At 41.0% G+C, this 23,961-nt stretch overlaps 1 protein-coding gene across 2 annotated transcripts in view; it reads right to left on the reverse strand.

Moving 5' to 3' along the window:
* Nucleotides 1–23,961, reverse strand: part of COP1 (COP1 E3 ubiquitin ligase) — a 123,010-nt gene that overhangs the window by 65,547 nt on the left and 33,502 nt on the right. For both annotated transcript variants that reach the window (XM_063406547.1, XM_063406545.1), the window contains exons 11-12: nt 20,457–20,592; nt 5,492–5,635 (exon numbers count right to left, since the gene is read on the reverse strand). In XM_063406547.1, the coding sequence (XP_063262617.1) occupies nt 5,492–5,635; nt 20,457–20,592 (280 nt within the window). The remainder of the gene's footprint in view (nt 1–5,491; nt 5,636–20,456; nt 20,593–23,961) is intronic.

Here is a 23,961-nt window from a genome sequence, read left to right on the forward strand (position 1 = left end):
GGAGAAAAACAGTTTCTGTGCCCAAAAGCATGTTCATTAGATCTGGAACAGCAAAGATCCCACTGCAGCTTGATGGTGTTAACAAGGGGTTAAGACTCATTTGGAAAGCATTTACAGATAGACTTAGAGGGGAAAACAGGAACTGACAGGTGAAAAATGGTTAGGGATTTGCAGACACTAAGTGGTTCAATTAACACCTTTTAAGTCACACACACCATAAATCTTTCATTTTTAAGTAATATGATTAAAGGATCATAGTAAGACAAAATCAACTCTGTTCCAGCTCTCTGCCTTAATTCTGCCCTCATCCCCACCCAACTCTCTTCACAAAGTCTGAAACTAGAGCTTTCCCATTAACATTGCAATACCTGAGCTTCTTAACTTAAATTCTCCAAAGTAACCTTTGTAGAATGCAATTTAGGGTTAGATCAGGTACAGGGGAGCTCCCTTTCCAGGCAGTTATTTAGCAAGGGCTGTCCTTCCATAGAAACCACAGAATGGCTTGGGGTAGAAGAAACCTTAAAAATCCCCTCATTCCTAAGCAACATCCCAGGTTGCTCCAAGCCCTGTCCAATCTGGCTTTGGACACTGCCAGGGATGGGGCAGCCACAGCCTCTCTGACACCCTGAGTTGTACCATCCTCTGAGCAGACAGCTTGCTAACATGTCATCTAAATCTCTCTTCTTTCAGCTTAAAACCATTCCCCTATCGCTCTCTGCATCTCTAAAAAGTCCTTTGTATCCTCTAGCATCTGTGACAATCCACATCTGGCTGTCCTGGATCTGGGATGTTTCTCTTCCACTTGGCTTTCCTGGGACCTGCAGAGGGCTGAGAACTCGCTGCTGTGTTTGTTCCCCTTAAGGGAAGCACTGATCTTTCTTCCATGCCCAACACAGGCAATTTTGTTGAAGCTTTAAAGACATCTATTTTTTTGGGTTCCCTTGAGATGTTATCATGGGTAACAAATTGAGTAACAAGCTCAAAAAAGGCACGGGGGAACAAGCTGGAGAAGGGCAAAGGAAAGTCAAAGGTGACATGAACCAAAAATGCAGCTTACATAGTCCTCCAACAGATTAACTACCAAAACCCTAGAAGTTCATAAAAATAATCTTTTGTAGACAATGTTTAGATGGTCTGCAGCCACATCCAGGGAAATTGAAGTATGAAGGCTCTGAAATATGATATAAAAATAACTACCTAGGGCTCAGAAAATGTGTAATTCACTGGACTAAAAGGCGATGTGTGATGCTATCTTTTATTTTAAGTACAGTAGCTGTATTTTTCCCCCAGATTTTGCTTTGTTCTTTAATCCAGAAAGAGAGTGATAGTTACAGCCCAGAGATTTATCTTATCAGAAGTTGTGATAGCTTTCCTTCCTAGGGGATTAAGCTGGAGAAACTGTAGTTGAAAGCTAATCATCAACCTCTGAAAAACCCCCCTAACCTCAGCATCTGATCCAGCCACACAGAATCCTGACCCTGTAAAGATTCATGTGCATCCTTCATTTTATTCAGAGACACAAGCTCAGATTAGCAAAGTGCTGTCAGTTATGCTGATCTTTCTTTCATGAGATAGTATTTTTTATGGCTGATATGTCTCAAATCCAGGCTCAAGCTACCCAGTGTCAACCACGCCTCTGGCAGTGAGAGTTAAATAAAGTTAAAGCTTTTAATAAGGCACAAATTCCCATGGTCTGATCTGCTTCTGAGCACCAAGTGCTTCAGACCCAGTCTGTCACCATGATCCAACTGATGACTGGGAGTTTTAGGCCTGAAATGTTTTTAGCAGCATGATCTACTACTGCAAAGAGCATCCACATGAATAACATGAAACAAATACTTCAGAGGCATATGGAATTACATTACTGTGATGAATGTTTTAAAATAACCCCCTTTTTTCCCTAATCAATTCAAAGAAAACCTCTAGAATGGTTAAAGACAAATACTTCTGGAGAAAAATTTCATCTTCTTGCAAAGTGAATCAGTGATTCTAAAAACTTGAATTAAAGGAAGCTGAAGGCATATTTCCTTATAACCCATTTAGTGTCAAACATCCTCTGCATTGGAAATACAGGCATCCAACACAACCAGCTCACACCACTCCAAACTGCAAAGAATCTACAACAAAAAAGACCATATGACAAGTTTTTGCTTAATTTAAACTCAATAGAGAGAAGTGGCTGCCATTTTCAAAACTGACAGCAATACACCCATGAAGTGCTGTTGGGATACAGCAATCATACATTTGATTTATTGACACCAAAAAATGAAAACTGTAAAATATTAGTGGCCTCCTAAAAAAGAGAGACTACTGTTGCTTTGCTTTTACTGCAATTCACTAAACAGATGCAGCTGATTTTGGAGGTTTGTGGTAACATCTATCACTGAAGTACAGATGCTGCAAACACACAGTAGTGAGCATGCAGAATACTAAACATGGATTTCAAAAGCATGTTTACCTAACCACACTCACACATCACCTGCTGTAGATTAACGAGGCCTAAAGCCAATTTTTTACCTGAATGCTAGATCTCCTTATTTTTCTCCCCCTGTGACCCATGGCAAAACAACAAATCTGCCTCTTGAATAAATCAGAACTGAGCTGTGGCTTGCTGCTAGCCGTTCCTCTTCATCCTTTCCCATCTCCTGCACGGGGGGAGCTGCAGATTAGTGCCTGCCATAGCTAGGGACACAGCAAGTCATAATTAGCTCACAGGGTGCTGTTTATAGCTACTACACAATGCCAGGATTTGTTTCTTGTACTGAAGCTATGAATCTGTAAATGGGATTTTTATGAGGATTTATGTGTCATCTTGTGTTTTTCCTGGAAGCTTATGCCACTGTTGTTCCCAGGGGACTCGATGCACATTTACCAGAAACCCGACACACCGACTTCCTCCCCGTTCTTAAAAATAGGGATAAGGAGGCTTAGTGGCTGATGAAAAAAGAATGCATTTAAGAAGCAGGTGGGTGTAAAAAAGGGGTTGGAAAAGAGGAAGAGACTCAGCTACAGCTGGTACCAGGGCTGTGCTCCAGGAAAGCCTACAATCAATTACTGCTGGCACGAAGCTCAAGCTTTCAGCAGGCACCCAGCTGGCACACGGCAGAGCAGGGCTGGGCTGGCGCCAGCCCCGGCCCCGGCACGGGCTTCCCTTCCCGCAGCTGCTCTGGGCCAGACTTGCTCTTGGCCAGACACGAGTCCTCACAAATGCTGTCACCTGTCTGCTCTTATAAAAGCCCATCAGAGCCTCTGCTCCTCTGAAAGCTGAGTCACCAGCATCATCACTGATGATTTATGTTCCGGCATCATTGCTCTGAACAAGGTTAACCAGGATCAATTTAACCAGGAGAGACAGGTTCCCAACCCCATCTGCACACAGACCCCTGCATCTCTGCCGGGAAGAGAAATACCACCCATTTGCTAGAGCAGAAATATGGTTGTTTTGATATCAGAAGGGACACTCACAGGTAAAGCCTCTTGAAGAAGCTGTACCTTCAGCCAAATTAAGATCACCGCCTTTAAACTGAGACTTTTTACAAAGAGCAGGCCCCACTTGTTTAGATTTTTCTGTTTACAATACGGGCACATTTTCAGCACACTGCAATATTCCATAATGAAATTACAGCCTTCATCTGTAACTTCTCCCTCAGGCTATGCCACTTCAGAAAAGCAAGTTATTATGCTGCTTGATGCTGCACCAGCAAACCCCAGCACCAGTGACTGGCAGCACAGCTAATGGATATAGCAAGGATGTGTTTGAGTGACAGATCAACTTTATTTGTCAAAACCAAAAGCACCTACATGCCAAAGGAAGCCTGATATAATTGGAGGAGGCTGATGGGGGAAAACACCCCCACCATTTATTTCTTCAAAGGAATGAGAGAAACTAGGGCAAGAAAATGAGAGAGGAGCTGATCCTCCTCTACTGAGGCAGAGAGTCAGAGGACAGTGCATTTACCACTGCCATATATACATAAAATACATACATGCATGAAATTTGAGAATGAGAATAAGCCTGAAAGCAAGCAGCATCTTGGCTGGAGCACAAAGCCAACATGAGTAGCACCACTGAAGGCACTAATGTGACTCTCCTCACTGGCAGCTGCGGGAGAAGAGAGGATTAAGAACTTTCCTAATGACTGGGAGGAGTATCAGGGTAGCTCCCCTGTCAAAACTGAAACAGCAAGTCTGGAATTTATTTCAAGTTGTCCAAGAAATAGCAAACACACATTGCTTTTCTTCTTCTAATTAAGGCAAAAGGTATTAATTGACTGCTGGATGGCTGTCCTATTATTCTGCTGCTCTCTCCACAAAAATGAAGCTGAATGATGCAAACTCAGCTATGACTCAGGTAAAAATGCAGAACATTTCACCAGCCCAGCCACACAAGCTCCATAATCAGTACGGCATAGCAATACAAATCACTCTCAGGCTGCTTTTACCCATTGTGTCATCTAGTCCCAGGGTCAGCTGCATTTACATCTTTCCCTTCATAAAATAGTGTTATGCAATTCCTGGGAATAATGAGCAAAAGCAACACAGGAATGACAGATCTATCTTTAGAAATGTGTCAGCTACAAAACAAAGCGTGACTTCTATGCTCTAAAATAGGCTCACAAACATTCTTAATTTTGTTGCACAACATTTTGTTTTCATGGAAGCTGGACCGTTACATAAAACTATTACTTGTACTTTCTCGGGTGCTTTACTGCTTTTAAAATGTAGAGTATTAAATAAAAGCAAATGATTTCAACAGAGATGCTGGAAACTTGTATTATAATACTGAATAGGTTTGATTGCCTGTATTATTTACTTCTGAGCTTTAACAGAATTTTTGAGTAAGATTTTTAAGTTATTTAGCTGGATTCTTCCAGCTGAAGGTCTAACTCAATGGTTTATATTTCATTGGTTTAATACACCTAAAGGGATAAAAAAATGGGTTGACAGTAATGATAGCACAGAAGCACAAAAATCAAGAAAGGTCCTTCCTCAGTAGCTTTATATAATGAGGCCCAGCAGAACAGTACTTCAGGCAGACAGAAAATCCTAGGTGGAAGGTGCCAAAGAGGAACATTTCCTGAGAACTAGCAACCCCTCGGAAGAACAGAAAGGATCTGGACAATGGAGAGAAGAGAACATGAAGGAATCACTAACTCATCAAGAACTAAGTACAGAGGTTACCTTGAGACAAGCTGTGACTTTACCTGGAGCATACATCCACTGCTTGGAGCAGGTATCCAACAGCATTTGCAAGGAACACAAGAGCAGTTTACTTCCCTATTGCCTTTTCTCCTCCAGATGCATGGGCTTTGTTACTCCCTTGGATGAACCCAGTGCACACAAAAGTAACAGTGCTTGTGCTACCCAATCTCCATTGGCTCCTGCATTCCTCATTTCCCCTCCAATTCCCGCAAAGAAAGCAGAACAATTGCTACACATAAACAATCAAGTGAAAAAGGCACTGTGAGTTCAAATACAAATCAATGCCTACCTGATTTTGGAATTACAGGTCATTTCATTCTCAGGGTAGTGAATATCCACTGCATCCTGAATGACTGTACCATACTCATAGACTTTAATCTTCTTTGTCACTCCAGCGATGGCAAAGTAGTCACAGTCACGGTCAAACTCAATACTGAGAGACAAAAACATAGGTTGAGAACTCTACAAAACACCCCACATACTCAGCAGGAGGATATTTTACCTCCTAAACACCCTAGAACAGCAGAGTTGGAAATCACAATTTGCAGTTTGCAAATACCCAGTTCAGAACACCCTGGTCAGATCTGGCACACACCCCAACAGTCTGGAGCTCTTGCTCTAAGCACTGTTCTCCAATCCACTCCTCATCAACTCACACACTTCTCCATTTCTGTGGTAGCACAGTCCCCCTCCCACAGCCAGGATATTTGTTCACATGCTCTGGAGGTTTTGCAGTTCAGCCACACCATCTACATTGCACGGCACCCAAAGGTCAAAGCCAACAGCTTGTCCTGGGAATGTGCTTAACATTCCATGGCATGACTGCCCATTGACTCCTCCTGTGTACAACAGCTTCAGGAACTTCTACGTGCTAATACAGAGCAAAGCAGTATTTGTGATTAAAAAACACCTAAATTCCCTGGGTAACAACAGGGGGTCAGAATCAGACCATCATTACTGTGAAAACAACACACTGTGACTTCCACTTAGGGTTGCTTGTGCAAACAGAGGCACCTTCTTTCCTCCCCTGCAGGGCAAGTTTGTAATAAACATCAATGAAGCTGAAAGTAAAAGCAGTCAACTTATAACAAAGTTAAGCTGCAAATGAGAAAAGCCTTAGGTTGTACATGAAATACATCCAAGAGAAAGGCAGGCAGCAGGTTAAAACCAGCTAATGTCTTTCCTACCTTCACAGCCTGGAAGGGCTTGAGAGAAATCTGCTAGACATCCAGCTTTGGGAAAGTAATCCTGCTTGCCAGGAGCCTGTGCCCTCCTGCAGCCCATGGCACTCTGGCAGGGCACGGGCCTCAGTGAGACACCTCCCCAGAACGGGCATGGGGGCAGCATTAGCCCTCAGGCACAAGGTTTCTATGACCAGCTGTCCCCAAGTCTTCTGAGTAACCAACCCATCTACTGTTTAGAGAGATCTCTTTTGGAGTTCTTCCACTCACTAATTCATTTCAATCCCTGCTGTCTCTATCATTTTTTTCCCCCTTGAGAATCCAGCATGTTTACGAGCCAGGGAGGAAGTTCTTAATGGCAGAAGGGAAAACACAGTTTACACTAATTTCACATTCAAAATCCTGAGAGCAGGGGTATTTAAGGTACCTTTCTACAATTAGAAAGCACTAAACCAATTACAAGAAAAAAAAGGGCTCTTCAGGCTGCCCCCATAGCTGTAACAGCAAGAGCTTTCCACTCCTCAGAGCTGAGAAGGCGAAGGCAATGCAATGTTTCCAAGGGAAGATAAATTTAAACACCAACAGAATTTTTAAGTCCTTTTAAAGGAGATATCATCAAGTTATTTTTAAACTACGGAGAGAAAAGATTGTTGATATGCAGTCTGTTGCTATAAAATAATTCAGTGAAGCAGCTTGAAACTTGGCCCTTTAACTCAGACACCCGAACTTCTCCCAGGCAGTGGCAGGAGATGGCCCCACTCACAAATGATTGCTGGAGAAGCTACTCAGGTGCAGCCTGCAAAACGCAGGGAGGAACATGCTTGTGGCTGGGGAATTAAACCAGCACGCAGGCATCCATTTAAATAAAATGGGAGAGGGAGAGAAGTCACCTAAGCATCCAGGCAGCCCTCCCCACATCTGCACTAGGCTTAATCACTTTATACACACAAGATGAAAATACCATTCAGGCCTGTCTTGTTTTGTCAGCTCACCCTATTCTCTGGAAGAGTTCTATAATCAAAGCCTCTGTAACAATACAACGGATTTACTTGTACCACAATCTTAATTGAACCGCTGTCTCCGCTCCTGCTTGCTGCCCTGTGGATTCAGGTAAAGCACAACTAAACTGATGGCAATGATTCATCTGCCTGCATTCAATTTAAGCCCTCAGCCTTCTGCTGAAGAAAGAAAAATAATGCATTACAATGTCTGGTAAAAAGCCAAGTTATTAGAACAGAATAGAACCTCTCTCATTTGGGTTGGGTTTGCTTCTCTAGCATTAATTCAGTTTGGTTGTTTTCTTTTTTTTTTTTTAATGGAGACGTGCTGTAGACATAACAAATGAGTATTTCAATATGCCCATAAAAGTTACCACATCATTAAAAAAATAAAAAGCCTTAAGCAATGGAATTGTCAGACCTGTGACCTTCAAACAGCACCAAAGACACTGCAGGGAGAAAAAGAATGCAGAAATAAACCACGACCAGCACAGACCAACACACGCCTGCACCTTGGCCTCCCATCACCTGTGCTCAGTCCTGGGACAGCCAGTGTTCTCACTTTCTGCCAGTCAGCTTTTCCTCAGTGATTTACAAATAAAAATAGAACAATCTAAGCACCTAATCAAGTGGATTATATATAATATAAAATTGTTCCTAATATTTGCAAAGCCCTGCTTATGCCTGGGCTAATCAGCATTAGGGCAAACAGCCTACTTGCACAGCAACCATTGTTTTTATGCTTTTCCTTGGAAGTCTTTTAAATACACTTAGTATTATGCAAACCCTATTTACATTTAACTGGCTCGTGGGTATTCCTGTCACTTGCTGCTTGGAGTCTTTGTGTCGATGTAAGCGTTTGCTTATACACAAACTTATCTATATGAAAATTTGCCAGAGAATTTAAGTTTTGTTTTGTCTAGTCAAAAGAGTCAACAGAGCCAGTTCAGAAAGACAACATTCTGCTTCACAGGTGATACATTTCCACAGTCCAAGTGAATTCCTCACTAGCACAACAGCAACATGCAATAGAATAACAGGAAATAATTAAACTCCCCAGTGAAATTACCTTTTGGACCAGCAGTGGTCCTTGCTCCTCAAAGAGGTATTTGTTAAAACAGTTGGCAATTGCTCCTTTTTTTTTTTAGCCTTTAATTTTTCAAGTTTAATTTTTAAACTCCACATTTCTGACCAACAAAGACTAACCAAATTTCTATAAGGAATCTTTTGGGGACACATGAACGGCTGGCTATTTGAAAGAGCTTCATAAACATGCTGCAGAATTACTTTCAGAAATCAAATTGAAAGGATTTTGTTCTAGGCAAAATAGAAGAGAGACATCTCTCATTCCCAAATCACTGTTTTCTTTCTCCTAAGAAGCTGACAACCGACATCTTATGGAAATACCACTAGGAACTGCTAGAAAGTAAGCACATCCTCAAGGGTTCTGGTTTCTCCACTGCTTATCTTAATTCCCAATCTGTGAGATAATAAATCAATTGCTTTATTTTAATGGTAAAGCCTATGACCTTGGAGAACACTCATAGCTAACAAATAGAATTATGAAATAAATTGCCTCTGAAACATGCCTGGAAGCCTGCTTTGGTGTTGAGGATAGAGCAGCAGGAAAATAGTAAAGGAGGAGTATTTAGCAGCTCTGCTATTGTGCAAAGCCTTACTACATTTGCATCCTGCTGGTGTGTGCAGTTGTTCTCCACATCCCCAGAGGATGAGCTGGAGTTAGGGAATGCATACAGATGGGCAACTAAATTGATTAAAGGAATGGAGCAGCTGCCTCACCATAAGGGTTATGAGCAAGGCAACAGCAAGACTGGTGTTCAACAAGTCACACTACAACTAGGAGGTGCTCACCAGAAGATTTGATTTGGGACAGATGGGGGTTTCCTCCCTCCTTACACTTTTAAGAACCACACACACGTTTCAGGGACTAACTCCTACAGAAGCAACCAGCAGCAGAGTGAACCTGACAGCAGTAATCCATGTACAGCTGGTTCACACTAGATATTAACAGCTCTGCACCACATCCACTGTCTGAAAACAGCAGGAGGAGGGACTGCATCTAAGGGCATTTGCCTTTAAATGCACCACCAGTTACAGCAGTTACTGCTCCTCTCCCCTTTCCATACACAGCCTACAAATGCTACTGTAATCAAAAATGCCTCAGCCCTGACTTGTTACCAAGATCTGTGACTGGAGGAGTTGCCATTTCTACCAAGTAGGTGATTCAGTCCCTCTCATGGAACTGTATGTATCTGTTTAGATATATATACACAGACACACACACAGAGGACACTCTTTCCTCTCTGGATATACCAAGACCTTTCAAATCTGTTTCTCCCCAGCCTGGTGCTGTTTCTATTTCTGTATATCTAACATCAACTCCTATATTGCTGTGGAGTCCCATATTTAATGACGACATGGATATACTGTCAGGACTTAATTGGTGAGAAGAATGAGAGATGCCAGCAGCAGCTTTTGTCCTTCACTCGCATTTCCTTAAGTTCTTTCTTACTCTTTGCTTCCACTCCATGGCCTCCAAGGGGTATCCTGTCATTTCTAACAATCCCAGGCCTGGCTATCTCTTTCCAATGCTCATTTTGAGGCATCAAAGCCAAAGATCAGAAACTTAGGTTACAGTCCAACACCACAGGCACCAGTGCAGATTGTTAAGCACCTGGGACCAATACAGAAATTGGTATTAATATCACATACCTGAGAGACTTTTTACACCAGACTGATATTTTAATTAATTAGGCAATGTAATTAGTGTCACTAAGTATGCACTAGCATACTAATATATGGTTTTTAAAAACAAAGCTATATTCAGGCATAGGAAGCTGCACTAAAGCACTAAGATTTTATGTTCTATCAGCTCAAAGCCCAAATTTTGTCCCACATAAAACCAAAAGCTACTAAGACAAAGCATATGAAGTTTCAGTATCAAAAGCCTGTTTTGCTAAAGCTGTGAGTGGCTGAAATAAAAAACCACTGAGGTTTTTCTTTCTATAATAAAGAAGCAGTTCCATTAGTTACTCCTTACTCCAGAGCATCACCTAAGTAAGGTCACTGCTTTTATTTCTGAGTCCTTAATCCATGCCATTGGGACAAGGAGAGAGCACCACTGCAGAACATATTTCTTAATTCAAACTCCCAGGCTGCCAAATGTTTTCCAAAATATAACCTGAGCAAGCACGTCATGATCCCAGACAGGTTGTGCAACTCTAGTCAGAAAGGACCACTTAAACCTCAAATCTCTGTAAACTGTTATTTGGATAGATAAGTTAAATGTATAAATGAGATTACTACTCAAAGTCATTCGATCAGAAATCAAACACTTTTATCCCTAACAATCACATTACTTTAGGTTAGATGTGACCCCTAGATCACCAGAAATTTGCCAGATTTGTCCTTTCATCAAGGTGAAGTCATCTTGGCTCCTCTCAGTAGATCAGGTCTAATGGATGTCTAATAAAAACCGTAGGACAGAGAACTCCAGTATATATCTATATCCAGTATCAGAATGCTGATCCCATTCTTTGGAGTTATAATCTGGATTACCCCAGCTCCAGTGTCACCCCAGCAGCTGAGTGCACCCAGGGTACCTTTCCCATCACCTCTCCTCCTCCACGCTCCAAACATTTGATGAGAATTCGCTACCCCTAATTAAACCTCTATTTCAAGAACAAAAAAAGAAAGAAACTAGAAAGTCAGCTGAATTAAGCTTCCCTCCACCATCTGGAGAACAGACTGGGAAGGGTGTTGCATTAGCCCATCCCAGCCTGCACTGCACAGGGAAGGACAGTCCTCAGCTCCAGGCTCCCTTGGAAAGACATCACTGCACCAGCCATGCTGCAGTCAAACTTTCAGGATCTCACTTACAGGCACGGTAGCCTGAAGGGCTGTTCTGCTCTGTTTGAAGAAAGTCATAAAAAGGTACCACATTAACAAAGTAATGTCATTAGACCTAGTTCCAGGCCCACTTCTTGCTTATAAAAATCCTTTTAAGTGTAATGAAATGCCACCAGTTCTAACAGAGACCACTTCATAATACTCCTGTTCCATAAAGAGCTTGTTTAAAGAAGAATATTAAACTTGAATCGAGGAGATTTGAGGGCTTAGATCCATCTCACAGCCTGGAAATCAAACCCAACAGAGCTACTTTCATGCTCTGTCATCTCTAGATAAAATGGAGTTGTTCTTTTTTCAAATGCAGTGAGAGCACATACTATACTGTGAGATTAATTGGGCTCCTTGCAATAGCTCAGTCTTCAGAACCATGCTCCTCTCTACTTTGCAAAGAAGTTACTATGAACCTAATCTCCTCTAAATACAACCCAAAATATCCCAGAAAGTCATAGCAGAGTCCCAGTCTTGGCTATAAGACTACAGCTAGAGAAATCCTCTTCTGCTGCATAAAGTTTTTTCCATACATGTATTCAGGGGAACTTAGCTTAATTAGCACTAATGATGAGAAAACCTATAGGGAACTGCTGATTTCTGCAAACAACCAAATATACAGCGTATTGATAAAAAGCCACTTTACTGCTGGGCGATGCTCTTCTGCATGTTGAAGAGAAGATGACGACAATGCCAGGGTTTCTGTGCCAGATCCACAGAAGCACAATGAGCCAAGGCTGCTGCAAACAACTACCCTGCAACTTAATGAGGATTACATTCAGTTTTTCCACAAACACCATTTTACATAAGCTGGAGCAGGAAAATTTTAACTACAAATGCCAACAGTTAAATGCAGAGTGTTCCTTATGACACTGTTTAAAATTCAAGCCAAATGATCAGTCTGCCTGCTGCAGTATTTTGGGTAACCTGTATCTGTATTTGAAAGCCAGCAGGTATCATTTCACTCAGCTGGGCTGACAGACAGTGGGTTATGAACAGCTCTGACAGCAGCCACAGCACAGAGTCAACACTTTCAAATACTAAGGCGGAAGAGGTTACAGCTATCCAAACATTCTCTTCTGCCTTCAAGTTTGGGAAATGTTTCCAGTACAGAATCACTGGATGGATAAGGCTGGAAGCCACCACAGTGCCTCATCTGGTTGCACCTCCCTGCTCCAGCAGGATCATCCCAGAGCACGTGCCACAGGCTTGCATCCAGATGGCTCTGGAATATCTCAGTGAGGGAGACTCCACACCCTCTCTGGGCAATCTGTCCCAGTGTCACTGCACAGGAAACAAGTTCTTCACATTCAGGTGGAACAGAACAGCAGCCTCTACCCAAGCTGAGGTTTTAGAGAGGAAACCCTGTTCCAAGACAACCTGCAATCCATCTTATCAGGATTACACCAGTAAGGAGGAAGGAGCTCAGTTGTGGCAGGTACTAAAGTGCCTTTCAGATATAAAGCCACTTAAAAGCTTCTTTCCAAGCCACCCTTTTGTTACTACACCAACAAGGATTCTGTTTCTTCAAAATTGAGCACAGCAACAGTTGACAGAGCTGATGAGGCAGGGGGAACAAATAGATCTGGAAGAGAGATCTCCACCAATACTGGGACTTTAAACAGCGCAGTCTGTCTGTAGGCTCCAGTTCATGCTTCCTCCATGATTTGGCAGCAGCTGCTGGGGATGTTTGTCTCCAGCTGACCACACTGCCAGAGGTCCCATTTCACAGGACAAATCACCACCCCAAGCCTAGCACTGCAGCCACTCAAGCCTCTGCATTTTCCTGACACTGCCGTCAGTTCTTCTGCCAGACACCCTGCAGAGAATCAGGAGGGAGAGCTGGAGACAGTAACCTCTTTAGACAACCCAGCTCAATCCCACAGGCACCATGAGTCAGGGCACCAGCCTTCCTAAATATAAAGTCCATGCACCACAGATGAGCCCTTCCCAAGCACCCAGAGGATGGGCTTGGGCAAATAATTGCAATGATCCCACTGCCTGGTAATGACACAACAAGGCTAAAGCATCATTTGAAGCATTTTTCATCCAGATGACAAAACTGTTTCATGAGATTTGTTTTGATGGTATTTTGAATCTTATTTCATCAGTATTTTGAATGCTACCCTGCTTTACTTTTTATGAAGAATGGTTTATGTATACTCTTAATTTCACAGTCTCACAGAGAAGTTGTTGTGACTTCACTTGCACAAATGTATGCACATACTTGTATATAATCCCGTGAAAACAAACATCACTTCATAGCTTATTCTGTGTTATTTATTACCTTATTCTATGAAACAACTACGCAGCACATAAATCCCAAACATGACTTGGAAACTGTATTTATTAATGCAAACGATGATACATTAATAATCATGAGCTCAAGCCTCTTCTCCAGGCTGAGCTGCTTGTAAGGTTTATTCTCAGTATCATTTAAGTCCACCCCATACATTTTTGCATACTCTAACACAACTCCTAATGATATTGTTTCAACTACCTACCATTTAACAGCCTAATGTCTCTATTTGGTAAGGAATAAACAAAAAAATCCAAAGGCATCTAATGCTTTTCAGATCATTGGAGCTTATAAAATTCAAGCATTTACAACAAATATGGCTAGAAAATTAAAAGAATACTGTAGTAAGATACAGAAATCCATGTTCTATTAATAACAGGTTTGTGTCTTTAAGCAGAAACCAGAATTCACTGTATCAACACTCAATGTCAAATGAAAGCCATAAAACTGAGGGCGATGAAATGAAATCTTTGACTTTCACAAACACTGTCAGAATGCAAATTGTGTGTCTAAGATGCTGGAACCACAGCTTTTGTGGCCTGCCTGTCCAGTTCTTAGGCCAAGACACATCACTGCTGCCTGATGACACCCCTTATCACATTAACATCAATGGGAGGAAGGAAAGGAAGGGCAGCTACCTCCAGCCTCACTGATTTTCATCCTGTGCAATCAAGAGGGATGGATGCAATGATGCAAGGCAATTTCCACATGGTCATGATGCCATTTTGGTTTTTGCTTTTTTTCCTCTGTATTCTTCTCACATATTTGTAGCTCTGGAGCCTATTGTATTAGTGGCTAATTTTCCCAGTAATTTTTCATGCCCTTTCTGTAGGCAGAAAGGCAAAACAAATTCCAGGGCCTCTATGCTATCTTGGTTCTTTCCTAGCTACCAATGTTGAGAACAACTCTTCAAGATACATTTTCATAAACAAAGTACAGCTAGTACCAAGGTGGAGAGGGGTGTCCAGAGAAGGGGCTTGACCTGGGGGGGAATTACATCACCACTTGTTCTCCTAATTGGTGCTTTTTTTGTCAATTATGCTAATTTGCTAAATTATAAGAACTGTATTCACCCTGTGTGGACAGGCTTTTGTGGATATTTTCCATGACTGCCCCTGGAGACCTCAAAATAAAGAGCCACTTTTATATTACCTCCTATATTATCTTGAAAGTATGTGTTGTTTCATTTCTAGGTTGAAAAAGGAATCAGTACCATTCTCCTACCTGAATATTGATCTCTAAAAGTACATTTCTGACACTACAGGATCCACGCTGAGTTCCTGCACTTCCACAAAACTTCCCTTCAAAAGCAAAGCAGTCTTAAATCTAATAAATACAATCCTGTTGAAATTGTAAGCAGTGATCATAAAGTTTGTAGGAAGTGAAATACCTTCTGCACTACAGGTATTAAAACCTTAAAATCTAAGGCCAGAGGAAGATGCTTAGTAGACTGTGAGGGCAAAACGTAAATTTCTAATGCTCTGATCATGTATCCCTATCACAAGTACAGTCCCCAAGACTCTGAGGTCTCTAGTCCAATATCCTGCTCTGATCAGACCAGGTTGCTCAGGGCTTTCTCCAGTGTGTTCCTGAAGAACTCTGAGGATGGAGCTTCCACCACCCCTTTGGGAAGCCTATTCCAAAATGGAATTACTCCATGCTGGAGTGCTACATGGCAAGACACAGAAACTCCTTGCATAAACTGCACATAGATCCTTCAAGATATTGAAATTAAAAAGACCCAAAACCTGAAGAACAATCACTATTTAAATTGATTTGTTTAAAAGCCAATTCCCAAATTCGTCAAAAGACTGCTCAATACTTGTAACAGATCACTTATGAAAATTAATAAAGTTGAAATTCAACTAAAAATTCTCATCTAACTGTCTGCAGATGAAGACAGGTTTCAAGTACTAGGAGAGTTTAATGGGAAAAAGATCTTCCTACTACCAAATCGTCTGAAATTAGTAGGAAAAAAATTGGGTCCCAGTGGCAGCCATGCCATTTCCATTCATTAACCTCCCAATTTCAAGTTATTTAAGTTTTAGCTGTTATGTTGATGAAAGAAAAAACTTCTCTCTGCAGCATCACCGTGGTCACCAGAAGGTTTACTTTTCAGGTCAAGACTGAAGATAAGAGCAAAGAAGCTCTTTTCTGGTGTCAGTCCTTCTTGGTACCAGCAGCCCATCCTGGGGACTTGGAGGGCTGTGTTCCAGGGCAGAGTGTCCTGAACTTGGAATTCAGAGATCAGAACTGACCCCTGCACAGCCCTTTTGCTGGGTACAAGTCACATTTAGCTTCTGCTCAAGGGACCCAGACCATAATCAAGTACTAGGAAATGTATCAGTTCAGCACTCCAGAGAAAGATGGGAAAGTAAGGGAAAGGCTTTCACTCAGCTCTAATTAAACAAAAATCTTATTTCAGCCCCAGACAATGTTTGATCTATAGGCCAGAACTTCAGATGAAGGAAGGTAAGAGAACCACAGGAGAAGCACAAACTTCAAATACATTCAGGGAATTATACTTTAAGTTTCCTTGGTAATTCTGCAATTTAAGTCTCCTTATCCAAGCATTTCTCACTTCCTTCTACTTTTGGGAACAGTTCAAATAAGATAGATTCATCCACAGTTTCCAGCTGCCACTTGTAAATAAGAGTCCATTTAAAAAATGGTTTATTTAACAGGCTATAAGTAAAATCCAGCCTTCCTCATTTCTCAAGGAGCAGCATCTACTGCACTCAAACATAATCCTGTAAAGGATAAACCCACTTCCATTTCATTTATTTATCTTTACCTCCAAGAAAAAGAAGCATTGCTGGTCACAAACTTAATAAAATGGCTCATCTAATCCTAGCCAGCCCAAGCATAAAAAAAAAAAAAAAAAGAAGCTTGTTATGGTAGATACAGAACTAAAAGGTATCTTATTAAAGTCTGCATCTGAGAATTTATATGGACAAGTCATAGTAATCCAAAGTAAAAAGGGGAACAGAAAAATGACACAGTTCAATGAATACATGAAAAACTCACTCATAATGGATCTTTTTCTTTTAAGCTCACCTTTGAAGAAGGGATTTCAGGTCATGTTACTGAAAGGGTGAACACAAACATAAATGCAATCTTGGAACAGACTTAATCATACTGTTTGGATGCTAAGAGATACCTCTTCACATCTCACTCATTACTTAGAAGCAATGGAATAATGAGCAAGTAATGAAAAAAAATATAATGGACATTAAAGGTAAGATCCAGTTTTTGAACACTGGATCATGATTCAACAGATGAGTTCACCAAGGCTTCTGCAGCCAAAGCCACAAGTTGTTTATTTCCCTCTCTGCAAATCACTGAGCCTTTAGACACAGTATCAGCTACCCAAAACCTTTTAAATGTCACTCTAAGATCTTTCAGAGAAATGGTAAACTAATCTAGAAGAATTTGAAGCCTGAGCCAGTAACTAAAACCCACACAAAGCCCCCAAACCTTAGAGCCTATTCATGTTCCCAGAGCTGGGAATCATGGAGCAGGGAGAACCAGCTTTCTCATAGCCAGCTTTCAGAGAGACATCTTGGTGCAGTATATTTCTTGGATTTTCCTGTTCTTTTTCTCAAAAATGAAAGACTGCCACATTATTCTCTACAGGCCTTTGACAGTGGTAAAGTAATTTTCTCCATAAATCATCGTAATGCTAACGCAGCAGTTTACAGACTCATCTTTAAAAGAAAGACTTTACATTTACTGCCACTGCCAGCAGAGAGAACGAAAGTTAAGCTCTGACAACTGCTCTGTCTGGGGGCATAATAAATGGAAAATTTATTCCTTGGACAATTCTGAAAGAATTTAATATACTTGTGAAAACTGTAAATACTTTGTACTTAAGAGAAGTGAGTGTATTAAAAAGCTATTTAGCATATTGAGATACTTGCACATTCATACTGCAAGCGTGCTGAAGTTACAGCAAAACTGAGTAACATGCAACAGCAAAGCCTCAAACATGCTTTCCTTGAACATTCTTCTTGATAGTTTGTTGTTCTTGAAGAACATAAAGGAAAAAAGGAGAAAGTGCTGAAATATTCCTGGTTTGCTTCCTCATTCCAGAAGGCAACTGGAGCGTTCCTAAACATTTAATCAGAATTTTTTTAGTAACACAACATACATGTGTTTGCAGTACTTTATTAGTCCACAGTAAGTCCAGACTTCCATAAACATTCTCACCACAAGGCTCTCAGGAAGGTATTGCTGCTGCCCAGTTGCAGGATTTTTTCAGCCTATTTGTAACACAGCCTTTAATTATACTTTTCACCCTGCTATCATAAACCCAATTTTATTTCACTTCTAAACATCAATGCTTTGCAGATAAGGAGTATTTACAACCTTCTCCTTTGTGAACCTACAGGTAACACATCTTAAAAAAACCCAAAAACCTGTTTAAGCCAGCAGATCTTTTGGAGTTATCTGTGAATTTTATGTAGGCTTAAAGCAATCAAACCACACACTCTTGTATTCTGTCCACAGTAGCTTATTAAAAAAAACCAAAACAACAAAACCCAAGCAAACTTAAGGGCAAGGAAATTTAACTTCCACTCATTTCTATTTTTATTCATAAGTATATTTAAAATATCTTTTTAAAATATTTCCTAAAAATCTTATTAAGACTATGTATTAGTCTTGTATTTAATCTGTATTTAAATCCTTTTGTCTCAACAACAACAGCTAAACACCAAGACTTAATCTTTTGCCATTTCATCTCTATTTCTTACTGCATGCCCAGGAAAACCTTCAAAGATCAATGTAGTGGACCAAATAAACAATAAAACTTTTCACAGCACTTAAAAAGCATAATTTCACTTTTCAAGCACCTTAATTTGGCTCATCTGTGAATACCTAAAAGCTGCTCTTATTTAGTTTCCCTGACTCTCTGAACTTGAGGCTATTAGTTTAAATGAAAAAAAAAAAAAGTGAACGTTGGACTGTGTTGGCCAACACATACTAAGTGTAAATCTTCAAGTAACAAATTTTGACTTTACAGAAACTGTTTGAATAGCCAGAAGCCAACAAGAACAGTGGCAGCAGCACATTCAGCAAAGCTGCTTTACCAAAGCACTTAAGGACGTGTTCAAATGTGAACTGTCTTACTCAGCCTACATGGTAAAACCCCTAAAAAATTCTCAAATGTTTTGATAAATAAAAAGTATAAGGAGGGGAAAATACCGACTTGAAAACCAAGTTATTTTTTTGTAAAATGCATTTAATTACCAATTCTAGGACTGGCTTGCAAGAAAGCTTCCCTGTATCTTCATTGTAACAGTAACACACATACTTTTCAAACATATATTTCACCCAGGAATTAGAATGCCTTCAAACAGCAGTGTGATTTACTGTCCTTCCAGCATTTTCTAACCAAATACCACAAAAATGCTGCTCTTGCAGAATGTCAAGGACAAGAAAGGGCAAAGGAGCAAAATCCAATCCATGCTGAAGCTGGTGGCTGAGAAAGTTTGTCTACATTGCAGTGAGATTCCCATCTGCATTTCATTGCAGCTGGTGTGAACCCAATCAGTGCAGGTTAAATATACGTCAGATCCCTGATTACTGTGCTCTGACCTCGGCCTAAGTTGGACATTATACATTCCTGCTACATATTGCAGTAGTTAAGGAATCAATGCTGCTTTAAACAAAATGTGCTCTGTGCTACACCATGCCTCCAATTTCTTCACACAGTGCAAATTTCTTGGGGTCCTTCACCAAATATTCAAGCTGTCCTGTCACTCTCCATGTGGCCCCTTTGTAAGACACTAGATGAGAAGTCAGAAAATCCAAGTTTAATCTATTTTGTCAACATAATGTTTTTTCCAAGACCTCTCTTTGGATTTCCTGCTCCCCATATATAAAACAGGGATGATACTACTTCTCTCAAGAGACTGCTGTGAACAGACATTTAAAGCAGTGAAATGTGCTTGCAAGAAGCTCAAACAGGTCCTGCACATACACCATGCAGACATTTCCTAGTTAATTGTTGCATCATTTTTTCCACCCTAAGGAGCTCCAAAGACAAACTACCACAAATAAGCAAAAGCCCCAGGGCAGGGAGAAACCATTCTAAGGTTAGGGCTGTGGCAATTCCCACCCTCTTCATGTGCCCTCCTATAGCCTGATCCCTAAGGGAGCTGGTTCATGGACCTGAACTAGAGGTAACTGATTCTGCTGAAAGACAGTCAAAAGCATTTCCCCACTTCTGTGCCAGAACTGGTCGACCGAAGGCTCAGATGAGCCTCAGCAGCAGTACACAGGACGTGACCACCCTGCACAGCTGGGATACAGAGGGATTGTTGGCAAGAATGGAATTGTTGCATTGGCTTTACCACAACCACCCCCTCACTGTGTTCAGCACCATAAACAGCTTCCAAAGCCCAAGACTTCAAGCAATCACAGCTAAAAACAACTCAGCTTTTTAGTTATTTGCCATCGTGACTGGATCTACCAACAAAATGTAAACATAGATTCTTAAGACTACCAAACAAGATAGTTGATTTTTAAAATGCTAAAACTGCATCACTTGCAACACAGCTAAACTAACATGAAGACAGGCTTTGTACACAGCTGATGATAGTGGCACCTCAAAGTTTCTGGATTTGGTTGTAACCAACACCAACAGGAATAAAGAGTACTCCTGAGGTACCTGAGTGCCTTCACAGATCAATGGTAGCCACAAAATCATCACACAGTCACACACTGGTAAAACTATTTTTGGGAAATACACATTTTTAGCATATATACCGACAGTAACTTGCTTAATATGGGTTCCTAACTCAGCCTCAGCAGCCCACATGCACACGGTGCACTGTCAGAAGCACAGGGTCCTACCTGGATACTATGCTGGAGCCATTGTAGAGGTCGCTGGCGTAGGACAGCGTCGCCAGCGGCCGCACGGAGTTGTAGCGCGTGAACTTGGACAGACACTCCTGGAACTCATCCAGCTGGCTGGTGGTTCTGCTGTCATCTGGGAAGAGGCAGCCACATTGCACAGGGCAGAAACAGAGCAACAAGGTAAACTCAACAGTAAACAAAAAAATCAACATGTATGTCTCCATGCGATGCTACCTATGCTTATCTGGGGAGGATTCTTGGTCAAAACCAGGCTGTCTCCCATCTCTAGCACTCTCTGAAGGCATTATGAGCTTTTCAGAGCACAAAGGAAGTCTCTTCACTGCAACGCTGGGTGAACCTAGCTGAGAATCTGCCTACAAGTCAAATACAATTTTGTAAGCTCATTTATTTTATTCACATTCAAAGCCCATGGGCCATATAGATTATTAACAAAAAACTTTTAAGGATATCAAAATGCACTGCAAAGGACATGTCTAGTTTTTAGAGGTGAACGTATATTCCTTCCCCTGTTCTCTTTTGGTATGTCTACATTTGGTGTCAATTACATTCAAAATACTTTTAGTAAAAAATACTTCTCTTGTTATTCCAAAAGCAATAGAGCTAAAAGAGAATCATTTCAGGGCTGGAGAAGGAAGACAAGCATGAAACCAGAAGGCTCTCTGTACTAGAAGTTCTGTGAAAATTATGACCTTCAACAGACAAGGTGAAATTGAGCCAGCTTGAATAATGATGATAAATATTCTGTGGGAAATGGAACAGTTTACTACAAAAAAGTAAATTGCAGTGTAGATAGTTGAAAGTCATTCACTGAATTCTCAGAAGTCCTAACTTTTCTTGGTAGGAACATAATTTTATTTAAACAGCTTAAATTTTAGGATTTTGTGAATAAGGAAAGATTCCTAACTTACAGCAATGCCTCAAAGGCAAATTTGGATTCCCAGTACAAACACAGCCAAACATCAGGTAAAGCCTTCAGGCTTCGTAATGACCCCCCAGACTGGCAGCAATTCTCATAATCCTTCCTCTAATGCTTCCACTCTGTCTTTTTGCACCAGTGCATTTTAGGGGAACTACAGCTAACACTGCTGATTTACAGGTACTGCACACCTTGTCTCCCATTCCACCCCAGCAGCCACTGCAGCAGCAGAGAAACCACTCAGACACACACACAGAGATCAAATCCCACAGACTGGTTAAGCTCGCCTTATCAGCTGCATAAGGAAATAACAAGATCCATTTATCAGAAAGGCTTGCAAATACCAGGGTGAGAACAGAGAGGTTGATCTATAAAAGCAAAATCCAGCTGTGATTTCTTGTGGGAAAACACAGAGAATAATCATTTCTACACTCTGGTAATTCCTTGCCATCAGAAATTGTTATCTCTGTACTTACCAAGCATTTTGAAATGCCCCTCATATGCATTTTTTTAATGTTTGATCACATAAAGGAACAGTGAAGGCTACTAATTAGCATGCTTAGGGGTACTAGCATATACATTATCCATGTCAGAGGGATGGAAAGGGACAAAATGAACAAAGTGCTGCTCGAAATTAACATCATCAGCCCCTGAACACTACAGGAAACAGCTAGAGAAGCAACACAAACATCAGTCAGTGTTTTTCAAAGACTATTTTCTCCTTCAGCACTGTGATAGGGACAAATAGCTGCTACCCTTCTATTTCCCTCATTTAGAGATCAAGCACACAGTCCTCCTATAATTTATTTTCTGTGTCTGCCTGGAAAACCGAATATTATTTCTCAAGACATTTTCCCCGTCAAAGTGCAAGGCCATTTGATAATTACAGTAATATTATGTCTCCACTCCCTACTCTAACAGTCAGGGGCACTTCTTGGAAGCAGCTTTAAATCCACATTAAATCCTATTTAAAATGTGTCAAAATGCAGGAATGACTTTGGAGAGAAATCTTAATCAAACATCATAGGTTATCCCTTATTTAGGAGAAAACCTGCACTTGCAAATCCTCTGCTCTTGGTGCAACTGACACATATGAATACAAAAACCCAGTTTCACTGCATTCATATTTATAGTTCCAATTATGAAGAAAGATGCCTTCTACAAGGGAATGCTGGGAAGAGCTCCATTTGTTATTCTTGGTTAATAAGTTTTATTTTTACATAAACACAGTTATGCATCACCAAGACAGCTCTGCATGAAAACATCTCAGTGTGAGCTGTGAAGAACTGCACTCTGCAAAGCACCTGCTAGCACTTCACAGGGATGTGGCTGGACACAGGCAATGTGCTTCTCCAACCTTGCAGATATTGAAGTAAGCTCCCACCATGCTGCATTCCTTGTTAAAATCATTTTGCTGTGCACAATGAGAACTGAGCCAGTCCATGCTCTGAAATAGGCAGAACCATGTGGCTACTTCTAGGAGTGAGCTCCCCTAAGACATGCTGCAGCCTTTATATCAGGAGTAATTTCTTAATTAATTTTTAAAATTACTTTTTATTTTATTCTGATCTATTTTAAAGAGACTAAAACTAAATCAATGGAGAAGAAAAAAGCAGAGGTTTCTAGCCCAGCAGTCCTGCCTCGGGAGGTTGGTCCCTGCCTTCCAAGGTTAGAAGAAAAGCCACTTTGCTGCAGCAACCTGTGCCTGGTTTCCTCTCATCCCTAAGTGGTGTCCCCCACCCTGAGGGCTGGCTGCCTTCCTGGCAGTCTGTCACACTCGATGGGGGCTGCAGCTCAAAGCCTGGTGCTGCAAATCTCCTGCCTGCCACAGTCCACTGCCTGAGACTTTTCTTGCCAAGCTAGTTTCTCCTCCAGAGGGGCTACAGAGAACAACCCTCCTTGCCCTCAAGACACAGTTATTTGACCCTCTCATTTCTTAAGAGAATCTTGTGTGTAATTAAGACCCATGCATCCACTAGGCAACAATTACTCTAGCTGCTGTCACACTGTTACTCAATTATGAATGAGGCAATCTAGGCAATTTGGAAAACAGCTTCTAATTCTACAATACAAGCCTTAAATCTAAGGTGTGCCCCATGGGACAACAGCACTGTTGCACACTCAGCTTCTATAGTCCAAACCATTTGTTAACCAAGACACAATCTAGATAACAAAGGATAACCTCCAAGTGTCCTCTTGCATGCTAAATACAGGAGAATGTATCCATTTATGTTTATACCTCTGTAGCATTTCAATAGCAATGTTTTTAACTACTGGGTTTATATCACATACAGTGGAAAGACAACCACTGCTTTCAGGCATTTTCATCTTCAAAACTGGCACCAGAGAAATTGTTTGTTGTGGATGTTGCCCTTCACAGTAAGGAATTATAAAGCAATACATGTGCCCCTCCAAAGTGACAGGATTAAGTTTTCCAAATTTAGCAACTTCAAAGATTGGCCAAGAATAGCAAAACAGGAGAACAAAAAAATATGTAAAGCCACATTCCCATGCAAGGAAGAAGTGAAAGCTGCTCTCTCAAAAGCAAAGCTTTTCTGCAAGAGG

Source organism: Prinia subflava, chromosome 10, assembly GCF_021018805.1.
Source record: "Prinia subflava isolate CZ2003 ecotype Zambia chromosome 10, Cam_Psub_1.2, whole genome shotgun sequence".
In the NCBI taxonomy this organism is placed as follows: Eukaryota; Metazoa; Chordata; class Aves; order Passeriformes; family Cisticolidae; genus Prinia; species Prinia subflava.